At 37.8% G+C, this 21,343-nt stretch overlaps 1 protein-coding gene across 9 annotated transcripts in view; it reads left to right on the top strand.

The window, feature by feature from the left end:
• APC (APC, WNT signaling pathway regulator) overlaps positions 1–21,343 on the top strand; it is a 104,393-nt gene that overhangs the window by 47,837 nt on the left and 35,213 nt on the right. For 8 of the 9 annotated variants that reach the window (XM_014462986.2, XM_006081157.3, XM_023747986.1 and 5 more), the window contains exons 5-7: positions 5,243–5,351; positions 8,026–8,139; positions 20,125–20,208. In XM_014462986.2, the coding sequence (XP_014318472.1) occupies positions 5,243–5,351; positions 8,026–8,139; positions 20,125–20,208 (307 nt within the window). The remainder of the gene's footprint in view (positions 1–5,242; positions 5,352–8,025; positions 8,140–20,124; positions 20,209–21,343) is intronic. The other variant, XM_023747945.1, reaches the window with a different exon arrangement.

The following is a 21,343-nucleotide window of genomic DNA, read 5'->3' as shown; positions in this document are numbered from 1 at the left end:
CTGGTTTTAGGTTTGTCCATCTACAAAAATAGGAATAATCATCTGGACCAGTAGTGTTCACATGAGTCACATCTCTTAAGTTCACATGAGTCTGTTTTGTACCTTGAACCTGGACTATTTCTGTCTGACAGTGTAGGAAATACTATGCTGAAAAAGAAGAAGCTAACTAGGATCCATGGTCTTTCATCTTTGTCCCCTTTGAGCTCTATTAAGAGGCAAAGGACATGTGAGCATACTGACTTTCTTAGGAACTTTGCTTCATGTAGGTAAAGTCCTTATTTTATTAACAGACAGAGAGAGAGGAGAGGGTGTTCGTGTGTGTAGTTCTGATATATCTTGCATCCTCTTGGTTCTCACTATGTTGGAGGGAAGAAAATTGAGACCTTGTTTATGTGACAGTATCTTTATTTTGCTCTCACACTTGATTGATAGTTTGGGTAGGACTAGGTTCAAATTCATTTTCCTCTCATTATCAATGTTACTGATGAGAGATTTGATACCAGGCTGATTCTTATACCTTTGTAGGCAACAATTTTTCTTCTTTGAAGCTTTTACAATGCCTTGGTGTGTGTGTGTGTTTTCTTCATTCATCGTATGGGATACTAGTGTGCCCTTTTGATCTGAAAATTTGTTTTCTACAGCTTTTGAAAATTCTGTATGTTATTTATTTGATGATGTTCTCCCCTATGTTTCTGTTCTTTCTTTCTAGACCTCCCTTAAGTCAGAGATTAATTCTCTCTGCCTCTTTTTTTCTCTTTTTCTGTATTACACAAAGATAAGTGCTAGTAAATAGTCAAACCAGGATTCAAAACCAGGTCAATAGCTCTATAAGCCTTTTGAACCTCAGTTTTCCCATTAATAGAAGGAGATTTAAAAATCTATAGATTTTTTTAAAAAGTCCTTAGCACTATATCTTATATATAGAGCACTTAATAAATGTTAGCTATTGTCATGTTAGCCATTAATTTATTTAACAAATATTTATTAAATACCTAATAACTTGTGTGCCATACTATTCTAGGTGATTCTGAGTTAGGTAGAGGACTAAGAAGACATGAGGCTTACATGAAGAAGCATTTTTAAGGAAGACTGTTGACAATCCTATAAAATAAAAGCCTAATATGCTAAGTGTCCAGTCAACCGGTTGGCCATTCAACCAATCAAAGCATAATATGCTAATGATATGCTAAGGCCACTCAGCCCCTCACTATGACGTGCACTGACCACCAGGGGGCAGACACTTGACTGGGCTACCAGTCGCTATACGTGCACTGACCACCAGGGGCAGATGCTCCAACTGGTAGGTTAGCTTGCTGCTGGGGTCCGGCCGATCTGGACGGAGCGAGATGGGCCAGACATGCCCTGGAGCCCTCCCACAGTCCCTCCCTGGCTGGCCGACCTCTCTCATCCCTCCCCGGCCCCAATCATGCACCGGTGGGGTCCCTCAGCCTGGCCTGCTCCCTCACAATCTGGGACCCCTCGGGGGATGTCAGAGAGCCAGTTTCAGCCCGATCCTGCAGGCCTCTAGTCACTATATAAGCCATTAGTACACTAAACCCTAAAGACCTACCTGCGTCTGGGTCTAGACCTAGTTTAATTTCTGAGTTTTAAGCACTGCTGTGTGAGTTATAAGGTCAACTACTATCATATCATTTTAGTTCAAGACACTATAGCCTTGGCTTTCCCAAAGCATTTTTTTCACAGTTTGAGCTTAAACTTTATAGTAATAACTTGTCCCTATTCTCTCTAACCTCCCCCTTACTCTACCACCATCAGTAACATTTGGCCTCTCACTTTACATACCCAGCTCTTATTTCATAAGCCTGTTTATTAGAGAGTAATCAGAGTATCACCACCTATCTATCTCTTTTGCCTACTTTAGTCCTGCTGGGTCCTGCAGGTCCTCACCCAGGAAAGCTGAAAAATAGAATCATATTTTATCTTTATGCTAGTTTGGTGCTCAGCTTTTGAAAGGGGTTCAGGCTTTCTACAGTGCTTTTCCCTGCTTCTGTTGTTAGAAAGGGAAGGAAATGTGGCTTCTCATTAGTCCACACTCTGCCAAGGTTGCTACATCATAAGCAGGGCTTATTTCCCTACCATGAATTATGGATTCCCTCACTATTGAGGTTCCCACATTAAAAGTGAAGGCTTGTTTCTTATTTTAAAAATTGCTTCTCAAGTAAAGGGAAGGGAATTTTATAAAGCATAGAACCTTCCACATATATGCATACATATTTTTTCAAGAAATTATAATCAAATAGGATTTTAAAGTAACAATATCTGAGTGGGGAGCATCTTTCTCCGTATATGAGCAAGCTCCAGAAGCCATAATAGAAAATGTCCACAAATCTGATTACAAGAATATCATGCCTTGGCCAGTTTGCTCATGATTACAGCATCGGCCCATGGACTGAAGGGTCATGGGTTCAATTCCTGGTCAAGAGCATGTACCTTGGTTGCAGGTTCATCCCCAGCCCTGGTCAGGGTGCATGCGGGAGGCAACTAATTAATGTGTCTCTCTCACGTAGATGTTTCTTTTTCTCTTTCCCCTCTCCTCCTCCCTCCCTTCCACTCTTTCAAAAACTCAATGGAAAAAAATATCCTCAGGTGAGGGTTTAAATCAATCAATCCATCAATCTTACATGACAAACATTGTAAACAAAGTTAAAAGATATGTGATAAACTGAGAAATTATATTTGCAACCCATATAACTGACAAAGTGTGGTTATTCTTAACATAGAAGAGGTTCTATAAGTAGGAAAAAGTCACAGACAAGAAAATACAAATGGTTACTGAAAAAATGCCTACCCTCACTCATACTAAAAGAAGTCAAACTAAAACCGTAGCGATAGACCATTTTTGGAGGAAAAGCAACCTACATTTACAACAATAAAAAAGTTTAATAAAACATTTACATTGGTGAAGGTAATCCTATATAATAAAAGGGTAATATGCAAATTGACCCTAACAGCAGAATGACTGCTGGACCAGTCACTGTGAGGCGCACTGACCACCTCTTGGTCTCTTTCCCTGGCTGGCAGGCTCTGATCGCCTAATGGCCACCTGCAGCGGGAGTGGGGCCGGCGAGCAGGTGGGAACAGCTGACCTCTCAGTCCCTTCCTCTGGCCGCCAGGCTCCGATCACCAGATGGTGAACAGGGAACTGGGGGTGGGTGGCGGTGAGTGGTGGGGCTGGCTGTGGGCAACTGGGGAAGATGGCCCTGATCGTAGGCCAGGCCTAGGGACTGTAACCACACATGAATTTCATGCACCAGGCCTCTAGTAGGTACATAAATAACATCTAACAAGGGCAGTATACATGGTTGCACATGTGTGAAATGATATTATGTGTAAGGATAATCAGTGCAGCATCCTATGTAATAAAAGTATAGTATGCAAATTGTCCCCTAAACTGGAAGTTTGTCCAGGAGTTCGACCAGGGGGCAGGGCCAGCCAGGGGAAGGGAGGGAGGACCTGGCTAGCAGCAGCTGCAGGCAGCCGGGGGAAGGGAGGGAAACACTGGTGGCGGCAGGCAGCTAGGGGAAGGGAGGGAGGCCCAGGCCCAGGCCGGCAGCAGTTAGGGACCCTACCAGTGCATGAATTTCGTGCATTGGGCCTCTAGTTCTCTATAATAGCAAAAGGTTAGAAAGATCCTGAATGTCCTCTAGCATAGAAGTGGTTATGGATTCAAAAATACTATGGAATACTATGTCCCTGCCCACAAATACATTGGACCTGATACAAAATTATCTCCAAGATTTTTTAGTGGAAAATAAGTTATGAGGTAACACATGTGGTACTGTTTATGTTTAAGAATGTACATAGATCCTTACATTGTTATAGCACAGTGGTTCTCAACCTTCCTAATGCCACAACCCTTTAATACAGTTCCTCATGTTGTGGTGATCCCCAACCATAAAATTATTTTTGTTGCTACTTCATAACTGTAATTTTGCTACTGTTATGAATTGTAATGTAAATATCTGATATGCAGGATGTATTTTCATTGTTACAAATTGAACATAATTAAAGCATAGTAATTAATCACAAAAACAATATGTAATTATATATCTGTTTTCTGATGGTCTTAGGTGACCCCTGTGAAAGGGTCGTTCGACCACCAAAGGGGTCGCGACCCACAGGTTGAGAACCACTGTTATAGAATATCTCTGAAAATATAAACAAGAAAATGGTAATAGTAGCAGCTTTGGGAAAGAGCCACATGAAAAGAGATCACATACTTTTTTTTTTCTTTATTGATTAAGGTATTACATATGTGTCCTTATTCCCCCATTGGCCCCTCCACCCCACCCCCATTCATGCCCTCACCCCCCTGCTGTCTGTGTTCATTGGTTAGGTTTATATGCATGCATACAAGTCCTTTGGTTGATCTCTCCCTCTTACCCCCACCCTCCCCTACCATCTCTCTGAGGTTTGAGCATCTGATCGATGCTTCTCTGGATCTGTTTTTGTTCATCAGTTTATGTTGTTCATTATATTCCACAAATGAGTGAGATAATGTGATATTTATCTTTCTCTGACTGGCTAATTTCGCTTAACATAATGCTTTGTACCAACTGAGTTTTATCTCAGTGACACTCTTAGTTTGCATTTATGTTTATAATGATCATATAGAGTATCTGATATATAGATTGTTATTCAGGACAACATCTCTTGGGTAGTTCAGAAATTACATAAATTCATCTTCAAATTCCAAACTAAGAAAAGTGTTTGTTTCCCTCAGAATAACTTCCTCTTATTGTACAGTGACAATATATTTTTTACTATTTTGACTGCTGAGAAGCAAAAAAACTACATTTGTGTCCAATGCAGTAGCTTCTTATACTCTAAGTTCATTTTCTTCATACCTACTCCTTTTCTTTTCTTCTTTATTGTATCTTTCTTTCTTGTATTAGTTTGGAGGTTTGTTATGTGTACTTTTTACTACAAGCCATCATCATATTCTTAGACTGCATGAATGTGAAGACAATGCCTTTGGTGAAATGTAAATATTATAATGTTGATTAGCACCTTGTTTAGCTGAAAAAAATCTTTTTAATATTCAACTTTAATGATTATAACATTGTAAGTCCCGTCTTCAAAAATCAATGTTTTTCATTTATTCATTATTAATACTTTAACTTGAAGAGAGAACTTTACAGTAACAGGTAATAAGAACTGCTGTTATGTACTCTATATTAGCATTGTGTAACCTTAACCTTTTTTTAAAAAAACAAAACAGATCATTACTTCTTGCTGATCTTGACAAAGAAGAAAAGGAAAAAGACTGGTATTATGCTCAACTTCAGAATCTCACTAAAAGAATAGATAGTCTTCCTTTAACTGAAAATGTAAGTAGCTTGGCAATATGACTTATTATAGACTTTACTGACTTGATTTTTATTTTTATTTATTTTTTAAATATATTTTTATTGATTTCAGAGAGGGAGAGGAAGAGAGATTTAGAAACATCAATGATGAGAGGGAATTATTGTTGGCTGCCTCCTGCACGCCCCCTACTGGGGACTGAGCCCACAACCCGGGCATGTGCCCTTGACCAGAATTGAACCCAGGACCCTTGAGTCCACAGGCCGATGCTCTGTACACTGAGCCAAACCGGCTAGGGCACTAACTTGATTTTTTAAAAGTACCTAAATTATCTATTAAAAATGTGGGATAACTGCGTCTATAATTATTTGTAAACTAAAATATGTATTCTCTAACTTTAAACTTGAATATATAATAATGAATTTTTGTTTATAATGATGATAAAACTTCATTGTGCTCAAGCAAATATTTATGTTTAAGCCCTGAGTTCCCAAAATTTATTGTTTGAATTCTAAAGGACTCAGGATTTAACTAGGCAACTGTTGTTTTTTTTATTGTGTATTGAGTTGCCAAACATACACTGTAGAAGTGTTTATCACCATCTGTCTATTTTTTGAACCATGTTATAGGAATCATGCCAGATAGTTTTTGAACAAAAATATCTTTGAAGATAATTTGAGTACTATTTTCAGTTATTACAAATGACAATAGCTTTTGACATGGATCTTAGAACTTTTTGCATGTACTAAAATTTGTTTTGCAAACAAATATAGCTGTGTAAAAGAATTTAATCTTGTCAGTCTCTCCCTCCCCACCCATCTTAATTCATGGAGGTGGCACATATAAGCACATTTCTGAAATACATTAGTAATTTCAACCAAGACTGTATTTCAACTGTTGCCTACAAATATTTTTCTAACTTTTAAAAATATTTTAAAAAATATATATTTAAAATACATCTTTCTCTCTTAGCTTAGATTTTTTCATTTTTTAATAGTACTTTTGAGGGAACATAATAAAAAGCAAAAATGGAAGAAAAACCTTTTTCCAAAACATGTAGTTTGCCAGGCTGCCTGAGTGGGCATTGTCTGGCAGGAGCTAGAACTAGAAGCTTAAGTGCTTAGTCAGTCCTAGGACACTCTTTCAGGGTTTTGAGAGGGAGAGAGAAGATCCTCCTCCCTGACAATGTCCTTAACACCTTTCTGGGAAATAAGGAGACACAAATGGTGAAAGAATAGTTATTGTAGAGTTGTTAGCAAACAAAGAAGGTTTGGTGGTATTTTTACTCTTATAAACAAAAATACCAAAGTATAGTTTTATTCACCATTCATTTTGGTAATTAGAATATACAAATTTAGAGACCACTGCCTGTGTAGTCAGGTTTAGGAAAAGGGTCAGATATATGCGACAATTCAAGAGCAACTGGTTAATATCTGAAACAAAGATCAGTTGTAAAATAATTATTCCTTGATGAATTTATTTAATAATCACATTTATTTAATAGATTATGTAAGACATTACCATGGATTATTTGGCAACGTTAGCCAATTTCAATTGCTTGCATTTCATAAATGTTTTTTAATTTTAGAAATTTTGTTTTTACTATTGGGAAGCCAAGTTAAGAACACTTTCATATGGAAATGTGTATCAAGATATAGACATTGATTTTAAAATATCAGATCGAAAGCATATTATTGCAACATACTGTGTCATGTTCATTTTTTTTGTGGAGTAGTGGGAAGTGGAGGACCTATCAGTGGAGTTACAACTGGCTAATTGGGAATCCTATATAATAAAAGCCTAATATGCAAATTGTCCCCTCAACTTGGAGTTTGACCAGGGGTGGGGCCAGCCAGCTGGCCAACCGCCCATGGCCCCTCCCCCAAGCCAGCCCTGCCCTGGCTGGTGGCGGCAGGCAGCCGGGGGAAGAGAGGCCCTGGCCAGCAGCCAGCAGCCACTAGGGACCCTACCCATGCACGAATTTCGTGCACTGGGCCTCTAGTTAGAAATAACATTCAGAGTTTCTTCCATATTGCAGCCCGTAATTTGGGTATGCCTGTAGGAATACATTCTGCATAGGAACAGGAAAAGGGTCAGAGCTCCTCTAAGTTAACTGACAATACAATCTGGAATCCTTGGGCTTGTGTTGACTTTTTCCTCACGATTTATGATTATCTATATTACATAAAGCTTTTTCTTATCCCATTTTCTTCATTTTACACATGGAGTTTTCTCTGTTTAGTCTGCATGTATATGGTAATCCTTACCTTAAATTGAGGTACAAACTTAAGGATAATGAACCTGTTTTTTTATTTTTCTATGTTGTCCACATTAATATACTAGCTTTTAATAATTAAAAGTAGTACTTCTTCAATGAAGAAGAATCAGAAGGAAACTAAAGTTAGGCTTACTGGACCAATTATTTATATGTTAAATGTAATAGTACAATTTAATTAAAGACATTTGTGGCTATCGGGCAGTAAAATATTTCAATTCTGCATTTCACATTAGGGACTCAGACTGAGCCTAGGACCTATAATTTACATTTTAGGACTCCTTGGAGTAAAATACAACTTTCTCATGCACCATAACTTATACATATTTCCTTATTAATTTTCTGTTGGTATTTAGGTGTTTTTTTTTTCTTAAACACACAAGCATGAGATATTAACACTTTAATTTTATTTATGGCTTCAGTTTTCCTTACAAACTGATATGACCAGGAGGCAATTGGAATATGAAGCAAGGCAAATCAGAGTTGCAATGGAAGAACAACTAGGAACATGCCAAGATATGGAAAAACGAGCACAGGTAACTGATTTAATAAATTAAACCTAGCACAAGCTAAACATTACTCTATCTTTGACACTATTTCAAAATAAGAATAATATACCATGGCCACTAGACAACATAACCAGTGTTCACATAATTCTGCCTCCACTATATTTCATTTTCCTGATACTTTTCTGCTTTGCCTTAGAATTGTAAGCGGGAAAAGAGTTAGATGCTGGTCATCTGGTAGCTGATAGCCACCTCCAGTTGTCCTTTGAAATTTTTACTTACTGTAATCTGAGTGTGTGTAATGACATTCCAAATACTGCTCTTTAAGTTATACACTAAAAAAAGAAAAAGGATATCCTCATTCGAGGAAGTAGGAAGGAAACATATAAGAGGACATTGGGAAATATGAAATGAGTTGGATAGAGAACACTTCCCTATTTCAACCTTCAACTTATATCAGGAAAGAATATTAACTGACTTTGTTGTTAAGCATTTCCATATATTAAATTTGATATTACTAACGTTTTTAAGTCCTGAAGAGGCTTTGCTGGTTGCCTTATCTGTTTCAAAGCAAGCATGGAAAATTAAAAATGTGTGTGTGTGTGTGTGTGTGTGTGTGTGTATTTATACACACACACACACACATACACGTATGAACAAATTGGGAGGAAAGAATTATTTTAAAGATTTTCTTTAGCAAGTAAAAGGGAGAACTACATTCATATGTGTGATATAACTGCATTTTTATATTCTGAAAAGTTTATTTCATATTTTCAAAATCACTAACAGGACATTTTAATTCCCCAAAGCCTTAGCTTCATAAACATAATGTATATGCTATTTGTGCTGGAGTATGGTGGTAGACTAAGGTGATACTTAAACACCAAATCATATATCTTTCATAGTCCAAGCCTGTTAGTTTCGCAATGAGACTAGATGCTCAATTAATACATATGTTATAATAGGTATATATAATAAATTCTCTTAAAATTTCCCCAAACCCTATCCCATTCAGATTAATATCTTAAATGTCAAAAGTAAAACTTTTAAACCTTTCAGTAGGAAATAAAAGGATTTTTAAAATAAAATATAAAACACTAGTTATAAAAGATTGATGTTTTACTGTATTAAAATTAAGAATTTGCCTTCACGAGGAACCTTAAAGAAAGTTATAAATTGAGAGAAGATATTTATCACCATATAAGTGACAAAGAATTAAAATGAAGATATATAAAGAATTTCCAAAAACTATATTCTATTTTAAATTTAGTATTTGTGATATTTGGGATTTTCAAGGAATTACTTTAAAAATGTCAGACAGATTTGTTTACAGAAAAAAAATGAGAAGTATTAATTTGGTTTATATGAATTTATCTTCTTAGAATATGAATATATGAATACTATATATAGAAGTTGATTTTTTTGTATTTGTTAAGTGTTTTTAGAGATCCTTGTTTTTAGAGGAACAAAAAGACATGATAGATGTGAAAATTCTTGTGTAACATAAGTAGATGTATTCAGGCAGTTTAATCTATATCCTAGAAGAGAGATTAACTGGTTATTTTTTTGGCCAGATATGTGCTGATATGGTCATTTTAATTTTATTTTGGAATACAATGTTCTTTATTTTGGTAGCTAATATTCTAAGGAAGTTTCAGTCCACATTTTTAGAAGTACAAACATTCATTTATCCTGGAAATAGCAAAGTTAGGGTTAAAGAAATGTTGTACAGAGTGTAAAGGCAAATAATGGAAATGTTTGTAGCATATATGTGTAAGGAATTAATATTCCTGATGTACAAGGAGCACCTACAAATCAATTAAAAATAAGCCAACCAAATAGTAAAATAATCAGAAGATATGAGTAGTCCTATCATGAATAAGTACAAGTGGTTAGTAAACAATTGTGATGCTTAAGCATCATTAGTCATCAGGGAAATATGATGTAAAATAGGTTGTTTTTATGTTGGTGGTTGTGGTGGAGATGATGGTGGTGGTTTTGTTTGTTTTATGGCCTATCAGAGTGGCAAAAACCTTACAGTTTGGTGGCATGCAGTACTGGTGAGAGTATGAAAGCAGAAGCAATGTCTACCCCGTTTTTTGTAAGAATAAATTGATATATTTATGGAGGACAATGTGGCACTACCTGTAAAAATGTAAATGCATATGCCTTTTGACCTGGTAATTCTGTAGGACTTCTAGGAATATGTCCTACAGAAACATTTACTTAAGGCAATAAGAATATAGGTATAGATTTTATGATTGTCATTGCTGCACTATTTGTGAGACCATTAACAAAGAGAGATTTTAATATTCGTGTTGTATACCTAAAACCAATATACTGTTATATTTCAATTGTAACTCAGTTTTTAAAAAATAGAGAAGTCTGGATAAGAAGATATTAATATCCTAAAAGTATTTATATTTTTTAAATTAGTATATAAATATAATACAATTCTAATTATAATCTAAATGCAATTCTAATTATCTAAATACTTTCTTTGGAACTTGGAAAAATGATTCTAAGGTTTATAATTTAAGAGTTTCCAAAAATATTTAAGAAAGAAATCATAATAAATGGGGATTTCAATTCATTAAACATTACTGTAAAGTTGTCTTAATAATTACATTGTGATAGCACAAGAATATACATATGCAAGTGGATCAGAATGGGAAGTAGAAGGAGAGGCAAGATTACATGGACTCTAATCTAATAAAAAACAAATTGACCGCACCTCCACTACGCCCCAAGCCACGCCCACCAGCCAATCAGAGCGACTATATGCAAATTAACCCAACCAAGATGGCAGCCATGGAGCTGGAGCAAGCAAGAGGCTTGGTTGCCCCGGCGATGGAGGAAGCCAAGCTTCCCGCCTGCCCTGGCCAGCTGTGGCCTCCGCTCAAGGCAACAAAGTTTCAATTATCAATTATAGAAGATAAATAAATCCCAGATACCTGCTTCCAGCCAGCCTCCACTGGGAGCTTGATTGGCTGGGGGCCGTGGTCAGCCTGCAAACAGCCATCAGCCCCTCACCCAGGATGGCCACACCCTCATGGGATGAGGGTCCCCGCTGGGGGTCTTGGCCAGCCTGCAAACAGCCATCAGCTACTCACCCAGGCTGGCCAGGCACCCCATTGGGGACCCCCACCCTGATCCGGGACACCCTTCAGGGCAAACCAGCCGGCCCACACCCATGCACCAGGCCTCTATCCTATAAAATAAAAGGGTAATATGCAAATTGACGCTAACAGCAGAACGACTGGGAATGACTGGTCACTATGACTCACACTGACCACCAGGGGGCAGACGCTCAATGCAGGAGCTGCCCCCAGTGGTCAGTGTGCTCCCATAGGGGGAGCTCTGCTCAGCCAGAAGCCAGGCTGACGGCTGCCAGTACAGTGGTGGTGGTGGGAGCCTCTCCCGCCTCCTCAGCAGCGCTAAGGATGTCCGACTACAGCTTAGGCCTGCTCCCCACTGGCAAGTGGACATCCCCCGAGGGCTTCCGGGCTGCCAGAGGGATGGATGTCTGACTGCCAGCTTAGGCCCAACCCCCAGGGAGCGGCCTAAGCCAGCAGGTGGTCATCCCCCAAGGGGTCCCAGACTGCGAGAGGGCACAGGCTGGGCTGAGAGACCCCCCCCTCCGAGTGCACAAATTTTGTGCACCAGGCCTCTAGTCTACACTAATAAAAGAGAAACATGCAAATTGGTGTCACTCTGCTATGCCCACCAGCCAATCAGGATGAGTATGCAAATTAACCCAACAAAGATGGCGGTTATTTGCATATGCAGGCGAGGAGCAAAGACTGAAGACAACTGAAGACTGAAGAGGCTTGGCTTCTCCCCTGCAGCTGCAGTGGAGAAGCCTAGCCTCGCTGATGTGGCCCAAGCGGAGAAGCCTAGCCTTGCTACTGCGGCCCAAGCAGAGAAGCCAAGCCTCGCTGCTGCAGCCCAAGCGGAGAAGCCAAGCCTCGCTGCTGCAGCCCAAGCGGAGAAGCCAAGCCTCGCTGCTGCAGCCGGACCAAAGGCCTGGGTCCTGAGTGCTAGACGAAAACCGGTGCCAGTAACCAGGGGAAGGAAGGCCTATTGTTCGAATCTTCATGCAACGGGCCTCTAGTCCTATATAATAAAAGGCCAGAGACCACAATGGTGTCATGACCATAACAACCATTAGACCAGAACCACCAACAGCCCCTCACCACTGGCCCTGCCCCAAAGCAAGCAGTTAGGAGCAATCAGGCAGGTAGGCAGGCAGAATGGTTAGTGGTGACCAGGCAGGCAAACCAGCGGTTAGTGGTGATCAGGTAGGCAGATGGCCCCTCGCCAGGCTGGCCCCGCCCCCAAGCAAATGGCTAGGGGTTATCAGGCAGGCAGACCATGGTTAGGGGTGATCAGGTAGGCAGGCAAGTAGTTAGGGGCGATCAGGTAGGCAGGCAAGTGGTTAGGAGCGATCAGGTAGGCAGACCAACGGTTAGGGGTCATCGGGTAGACAGACGGCCCCTTGCTGGGCTGGCCCCACCCCCAAGCAAGCGGTTAGGGCAGGGGTGCGCAAACTTTTTGACTCGAGGGCCACAATGGATTCTTAAATTGGACCGGAGGGCCGGAACAAAAGCATGGATGGAGTGTTTGTGTGAACTAATATAAATTCAAAGTAAACATCATTACATAAAAGGGTACGGTCATTTTTTTTTTTAGTTTTATTCATTTCAAATGGGCCGGATCTGGCCTGCGGGCCGTAGTTTGCCCACGGCTGGGTTAGGGGCAGGCAGACAGAGTGGTTAGGGGTGATCAGGTAGGCAGACCAGCGGTTAGAGGTCATCAGGTAGGCAGGCAAGTGGTTAGGGGCGATCAGGTAGGCAGACGGCCCCTCACTGGGCTGGCCTCACCCCCAAGCAAGCGGTTAGGAGCAATCAGGCAGGCAGGCAGAGTGGTTAGGGGTGATCAGGTAGGCAGGCAGAGTGGTTTGGGGTTATTAGGTAGGCCGGCCAGTGGTTAGGGGTGATCTGGCAGGCCTACCTAACTCTGAGGGATCGGGCCTAACCAGCAGTCCGGCATCCCCCAAGGGGTCCCAGATTGGAGAGGGTGCAGGCCAGGCTGAGGGACACCCTCCCTCCCCCCCACCCGTGCACGATTTCGTGCACCAGGCCTCTAGTTTGTATAATAAAAATTACATTATAAATTTGGGTTGAAATGGTAAGTAATAGTACAATTAGCAACCTATTTGGAAGAAGAAAAATTCAGTTAGATCCTTATTTCATATCCAAGAAAATTACAAGTGGATTCAATATCTAAATGTAAAAAATAAATCTAAAATTAATAGAAGAAAATATAAGGCAAAAGAGGCTTTCTTAAGAATGGAAACTCAAAAAAAAAATTAATAAAAAAAAAAAGAATGGAAACTCAAAAGCAATTAAAGAGTGTAATGAATTTATTTTCTAAAATTTTAAAATGTTCATCCCGCAGAAGATACATTAAGGGAATATTTGTAGCACATAACAGAGAAAATAGTTAATATCCCTATAATTATAAGAATTCCTACAAATGAATAAAAAAATGACAACTCTTTTTTAATGAATAGAGGATATAATCTGTCAGTTTATTGAAAAGAAAATACAAATGACTAGTAAAACACATACAAATGACAGGTAAACATTTTTGGGAAACTCAAAACAAAATTTACTCTTGTTCATGCCTATATGAGGTTGTTAGTTTCCATATATCTCTCTTAACAGTTTATTTATTTATTTACTACTTTATTTGTTCAATACATATTTAGACACCTATTACTGGGGTCCCTACTTTCTTATAGGCATGTAAGCAAAGGTTGGAAAAATGTACATCAAGTTAATAGTGCTTGCTTCTGCAAAATGAGGATTTGTAGGGTGAAGGTTACTTATACTTTCGTATTGTCATAATCTTTTATAATTATATGAATGAATAGTTTGATATATTTCTTGGTTGATGGAAATTTGTTTATAATTTTTCACTGTTAAAACAACTAGGATAAACATACTTATTCATATGTTGTAAATATGTGCAAGTTTTTGTGGTCAAGAATCAGCAATCTTTTTCATAATGGGCCAGATAGTAAAGATTTTAGATATTGTGGCCCATATATCTCTATCACAAGTACTCAACTCTGCCTTTGTAGCAGGAAAGCATTCATAGATGATAGTATGGAAGCAAATGGACATGGCTATGTGACAATAAAACTTAATTCAAAAAAATGGATGGCTAGCAGGCCCTAATTTGCTGACTTCTGCTCTAGGGTATATACCTAAAAGTATAATTGCCATTAGGTATGAGTGTTTTGAACTTATGTTTAACAAATTGCACTCAAATGACTTTATCAATTAGTATGTGAGAGTTCATTTTTCTTTTGCATGTCTTCTTTATTACTTGAGTCTGACTTTATAATGAGCAACCATTGGGAAATGAAATTTTATCTTGTCATTTAGTTTATACTTTCTTAAATACTATTGAAGTTGAATATATTTTCATATATTTATTAGAATTTTGGATTTTCTTTTTCTTTGTTCATATCTTTACCATTTTCTATTATATTAAACTAGAGGCCTAGTGCACGAAATTCGTGCACTCAAGGGGGCGGTCCCTCAGCCCAGCCTGCACACTCTTGCAGTCTGGGAGCCTTGGGGGATGTCCAACTAAGGGCTAAGCCCGGCTCCCTTGGAAGATCAGGGCTTAGCCATCAGTGGGATATCCTTAGTGCTACCGCAGAGGTGGGGAGAGGCTCCTGCCACCGCCGTTGCGCTCGCCAGTTGTGAGCCTGGCTTCTGACTGAGCAGTGCTCCCCCTGTGGGAGCGCATTAACCACCAGGGGGCAGCTCCTGCTTTGAGTGTCTGCCCCCTGGAGGTCAGTGCAGGTCATAGCAACTGGTCATTCCACCGTTCGGTCAATTTGTATATTAGCCTTTTATTATATAGGATGTCTTATTCTTAAATATTTGATATAGATAATATACATCATAACCCTTCCCTGCCAAACCCGTTACCTATCTTAGCTTTATGATAAAAATTAAGTTTTACTATAAAGCTAAATTAATTATATTGCCATTTTGTGTTTTCTATGCCTATTTAAACATTTTTTCCTATCCTGAAGTCTTAAAGGTTTCCTCCTATTATTTCTAATAATTTTAATATTTTGTTTTTACAATTGGGTCTTTAATTAATGTCGAATTTTGCTATTATGTATGATTTGGAGGTAGGAATCTAATTTTATACATATACATACATTTTCAAATGTATATATATGTAATTATTTAATTTAAAACATTTAATTAAGACAAACCAATATACCATTAATTTACTTTACATTAGTAATATTTACTATTTAATTTTAATATATATATTAGTCTTATTAATTATTATTATATACTAATATAACATATACTAATTATATATTCACATATACATGCACACAGATACATATAGATACATGCATATTTATGTTGTTGACTAAATTTCTCATCACTTATTGGGTATTCCACCATTTCCCCATTGATAAATAATGCCATCTCTGGCATATGCTAAGTTGATTTGTTTCTGGATATTTCTGGACTCTATTCCATTAGTCTGTTTTACTTTCTCTATAACTGCATTGATACCACATTTGTTTTACTTTGCTGTAGTTTATAAACCTTGGTACCTGGGAGGATGAGTTTTTCTTATTTTGGTTTGTAAAAATGTGGTTATGCTGTCTTATTAGTCTTCCATTTGAAATTTTGTATCACATCTAATTTAAAGAAAAGCCTTTTGGGCTTTTGATTAGAATTATATTGAATTTATAAATTAATTTGAGGGGAATTTATCTTTACAATATTGAGCCTTCTTCTTGGAAAGGATGGATTCCAGCCAGACCTCCTGTCTTCTAATCTTAGGCCTGTTTACTTACCAGCACTGTGATCTCTGCCTCAGTTTTCTCATTGGTAAAATACAGATAATGATCAACTCTAAAATGTAAGAATTAAGTGATTTAATACATGTCAAAGCACTTAGGATCTTACACATAATAAACACTCAGTAAATACTAGGTATTGGTCTTAATTTTTACATCTCTCTATTCATTTATGTCTTAAATTATGTCCTTCAATAGAGTTTTGTATGCCCTGACCGGTTTGGCTCAGTGGATAGAGCATCGGCCTGCGGACTGAGGGGTTGCGGGTTCAATTCCGGTCAAGGGCATGTACCTTCGTTGCAGTCACATCCCCAGTAGGGAGTGTGCAGGAGGCAGCTGTTCGATGTTTCTCTCTCATCGATGTTTCTAACTCTCTATCCCTCTCCCTTCCTCTCTGTAAAAATATCAATAAAATATATTTTTTAAAAAATAGAGTTTTGTAATGTTCTTCATAAAGTTATATACATTTGTTAAAGATTTATTCCTAGATATCTTATGGTTTCTATTACTATTGTGAATGAGATTTTTTAAATTACATTACAAATTGCTTTTAAATAATAAGTATCCAGTAATTTTCCTGAACTTTTATTATATTATCTTATTAGCTTAAGATTTTAAAAAAAATTTTCTATACAAATTGTCATAGTATTTACAAATAATGACAATTTTGTTTCTCTTTTTTAGTACCTTTTTTTTTCCTCTTTTTTCTAGTACCTTTTTTTTTTTTTCCTTTTTGTATGATATAAGAACTCTAATACATCTTTGAATAAGAAGCCGTGATACTGGTCTTCTTTGTCTAGTCTTGCATTAAAGGGGATTCTATAATTTTACCGTTAAATATTTTGTTTACTAGTACACAAGGTTTCTGATAGATACTCTTTTATCAGCTTAATTTAGTTTCTGTTCCTAATTTGTTGAGGTTATCCTGAATCTGTATTGAACTGTATTACTATTGTAATTTTTTAAAATCTATTTTTCAGAGGCATACCAACTTCACGCTCCTGAACAATTAAGCATTTTTTATTAAACAATTTAATAAATATTCAAGATTGTCATATAGAAAAAGAAAAATAATACTGGCTGTTTTTACGTTGAGGAACAGAAACACAAAGGTTGTCATGTCAGAAATCATCTACCTCAGTGGACAATATTTGACTTAAGGACTTAGTGACATACTGGCAATACAGAAATGTAGCATTATGAAGAGAAATGTTAGATATAATTTCCATTTTCACCCTCTAAATATTAAATTTTTTAATTTAGGACTTTATTGATAGAGGGGAGCTAATTATATAGAGAAAGGGGAAACCAATAAAATATTACAAAGCCAGTAATTGTGTGTAGTTTGGTTGTTTCTGTAAAACCAGAAAATATTTAGAAGTGATAACTCATCTTTGCAATATTTTTAGAAAGCTATCAAAAGTACAGGCATTTCTCCTTCATCATGTTTTCATTATGTATATTAGACTTGGTAAGATTTGTTTATTAGAGAATATTATTTACCTTAAGTTCACTATTTTTAGAATCATGATAGAACCAGCATAATAGTTGTAGTGTTACAAAGGAAAGGAAAGAAGTAAAATTTTTGTTGTTGTTGAGCACTTTTTTGAGCTTTTCTGTGATTATCATAACATTGGATAATAGCAGCAGTGAGCATTTCTACTATGGTAATAAGAAAAGGAGGACATGGCTATTTAAGCAAAACTAGATGTGATCAAGGGTAAGTTTTGTTGATAAGTTTTTTAACTATACTAGAGGCCTAGTGCACAAAATTTGTGCACTGGGGGGGCGGTCCCTCAGCCCAGTCTGCTCCCTCTCACAGTCTGGGAGCCCTTCGGGAATGTTCGACTGACAGCTTAGTACTGCTGCAGAGGTGGGAGAGGCTCCCACCACTGCTGCTGCCACATCAGCCATGAGCCTGGCTTCTGGCTGAGTGGCACTCTCCCTGTGGGAGCGCACTGACCACCAGGGGGCAGCTCCTGCATTGAGCATCTGCCCCTGGTGGTCAGTGCACATCATAGCAAGCAGTTGAGCAGCCTTAGCATATCATTAGCATATTACACTTTGATTGGTTGAACAGACGATCGGACACTTAGCATATTAGGCTTTTATTATATAGGATATGCTTAAAGTTATTAGTTGAAGTACTTTTATTATTTATCTATTGGGTTATACATGCTCAGAAATCTTTTATTGATGGGGCTTATAATAAAAAACTTCTTTGAAAATAACTCCATCTAGCCCTGATCGGTTTGGCTCAGTGGATAGAGCGTCGGCCTGTGGACTCAAGGGTCCCAGGTTCGATTCTGGTCAAGGGCATGTACCTTGGTTGCAGGCACATCCCCAGTTGGGGGTGTGCAGGAGGCAGCTGATCGATGTTTCTAACTCTCTTTCCCTCTCCCTTCATCTCTGTAAAAAATCAATGAAATATATTTTTTTTTAAAAAAAAGAAAGAAAATAACTCCATCTAGCTTCTAACATTTTTTCTCCCATCAAAACAGTTACTCTTATTAATACAGTTTTTCATACCTCAATATTAGGATGTCAACTATAGAGTTATTTCAGAAAATGACAACATTGGCAGTACTTGTTTTTAAAACCTATATATTTGGTCTATCATAAAGCTAATTAAAAACATTTTCAGTTTGCAGGGGTTTTTTGTATGTAAATGATTTGGTTTTCCCCACTTCCACTAGTATTTATAAAAATTAAAGCAAAACCTAGCTTTTTCCAAAAGAATTTTTTTTTATTATTTCAATTCTGCATTATTTGATCTGTAGTTACTGCTTTGTGTTCACTTGATGATCTTAGGATAGTGGGTAAGCAAAAGCTTGACCATCATTGTGATCTCAGTGCTGGGAATAAAAATAATGTTTAGCCACAATAGATATTTGGGAAAGCTAAATCTGAAAGTACTACTGACTTGTAATAGGAATAACTATGGGGAAGGTTAATCATACTGTTTAAATACTGATCATACTAAAATACTAATCATACTGTTTAAATACTGATGTTTATTAAAACAAATGCTCTTTCCCTTTACAGGCATACCATGTTTTATATAAATTTATTACATTATATTGACATCTGGATTAATATCCTATATAATAAAAGGCTAATATGCAAATCAACCAAATGGCAGAATGACTGGTCACTATGACACACACTGACCACCAGGGGGCAGACGCTCAACACAGGAGCTGCCCCCTGGTGGTCAGTGTGCTCCCACAGGGGGAGCGCCGCTCAGCCAAAAGCCGGGTTCATGGCTGGCGAGTGCAGTAGCGGTGGCAAGAGCCTTTCCTACCTCCACGGCAGCGCTAAGGACCCCTCAGGGGCTCGGGCCTAAGCCAGCAGTCGGACATCCCCCAAGGGGTCCTAGACTGCGAGAGGGCACAGGCCGGGCTGAGAGACTCCCCCCCCCCCCCCCCAAGTGCACGAATATCATGCACCTGGCCTCTAGTAATAATATAAAAGATTAAATTCAGGTATAATTTCCTTTGTTGAAATATTTTTTGAAAATAGCTTTTAAACACCAAATTTTCACATTATATGCATTATACAGTTTGATGTATATTTGTACCATTTTGCTAAACAGAGCTATAAATCTGTTGTATAAAGTCAGATGTATTGCCCTAGTCAGGTTGGCTCAGTGGATAGAACAGTGGCCTGCAGACAGAAGGGTCCTGGGTTCAATTCCGGTCAAGGGCATGTACCTAGGTTGCGGGCTCAATCCCTGGCCCTGGTCAGGGCGTGTGTGGGAGGCAGCCAATCAATGTGTATCTCTCTCACATCAATGTTTCTCTGCCTCCCACCCCCCGCCCCCATCTTCCACTCTCTCTTTAAAAAAAAAATCAATGGAAAAATATCCTCAGGTGAGGATTAACAAAATAATAATAATAATAATAATAATAATAATAAAGTTAGATGTATTAAAAAATTGAACTGAACCTAAATGTCATTACTGTGTGAAAATAAATATCCAACTTCTAACTTAAGAATTGTCTGGCATAATCCTGGGATATTAAGTGGTAGCCTTAGTATGATTATTTACACTCATGTCTTTAATAAAACTAGATCTAATTTGATCACTTATTTTATTTTAGCGAAGAGTAACCAGAATTCAACAAATAGAGAAGGACATACTTCGTATACGACAGCTTTTACAGTCCCAAGCAACAGAAGCAGAGGTTAGTAAATTGTCTGTATTGTTTGCAGATTTAAATATAGGTAGTTATTATAAGAAAAGAAACATATAATTACTGTGGCATAATTGAAATATAATGGTTCTAGAGAATTGATATACTTTTTAAGTTTTTTCATTAAAATCAGTGATCAAAATCTTGATTAATTTGATTTCCTTATAACTTTTAGACAATTAAAAATTTATAGAGCCCTACGGTTAGGGCAGAGTCATTCACAAGACTGCCCCCCATTTCAGATGTCAAGGCACCCAGCTGGTTATAAATTTGGGACTTCCTACAACCCCCTTAGGCTTGATAATTCATTAAAATGGCTCCGAACTCATTGAAAATACTATGCTTACAATTAGTTTTATTACAAAGGACACAATCAGGAACAGCCAAGTGAAGAACTGCATAGGGCAAGATCTGGAGAAGTGAGTGATGGCGGATGCAGAGCTTTCATGCTCTCTCCTCATACATCAGGACACATAACTCTCCCAGCACATTAGTGTATTCATCAACCAGGAAGCTCCACTGAGCTGTGGTGTCCAGAATTTTAATTAAGGTTTCATTATATAAGCATGCTTGATTAAATAAGTGGCCACATGATTGAACTCAGTTTCCAGCCCCTTCCCCTCCCTGGAGGTCAGTCTGGCCCAGAGTTTCAATGCTCTAGTAATGTGGTTATTCTTTCTGATGACCAGTACCCATCCTGAAGCTTTCTAGGTGCCCTCCTTGAGTCACTCTATTTGCATAAATCAAGAATTTCCAAGTGTTTTTTAAGTTCTGTGCCAGAAACGAAGGGACAAAGACAAAATATATTTTATATTTTACCACACCAGTCTATAAATTTACCTCTAGTCAAACTGCCTATTAAATTTAAAAGTAGAATATATTTTTTAGATAGGCAAAGTTTCAAAATATGTATTTTTATGTACCATTTTCTGGAAGCTCTTAGAAGATATAGTTAAGTTAAATGAAGATGTAAAGCAAGAAAAATTAAGATTTGGTATCCAAGACATAGGGAATACACTATAAGAGAAAGAAATGAAAGACTCCTGAGAATGAAAATTAAAGGAAACAACTGATAGAGAAAGTAACTAGTCCGTATTAGAACAGTTGAGAAGATTTCAGGAGAGAT

This window comes from Myotis lucifugus, unplaced genomic scaffold, assembly GCF_000147115.1.
Source record: "Myotis lucifugus unplaced genomic scaffold, Myoluc2.0 scaffold_0, whole genome shotgun sequence".
Classification (NCBI taxonomy): Eukaryota; Metazoa; Chordata; class Mammalia; order Chiroptera; family Vespertilionidae; genus Myotis; species Myotis lucifugus.
Note: the sequence above shows the minus strand (reverse complement) of the source record. Positions and strands in the feature narration are given on the sequence as shown.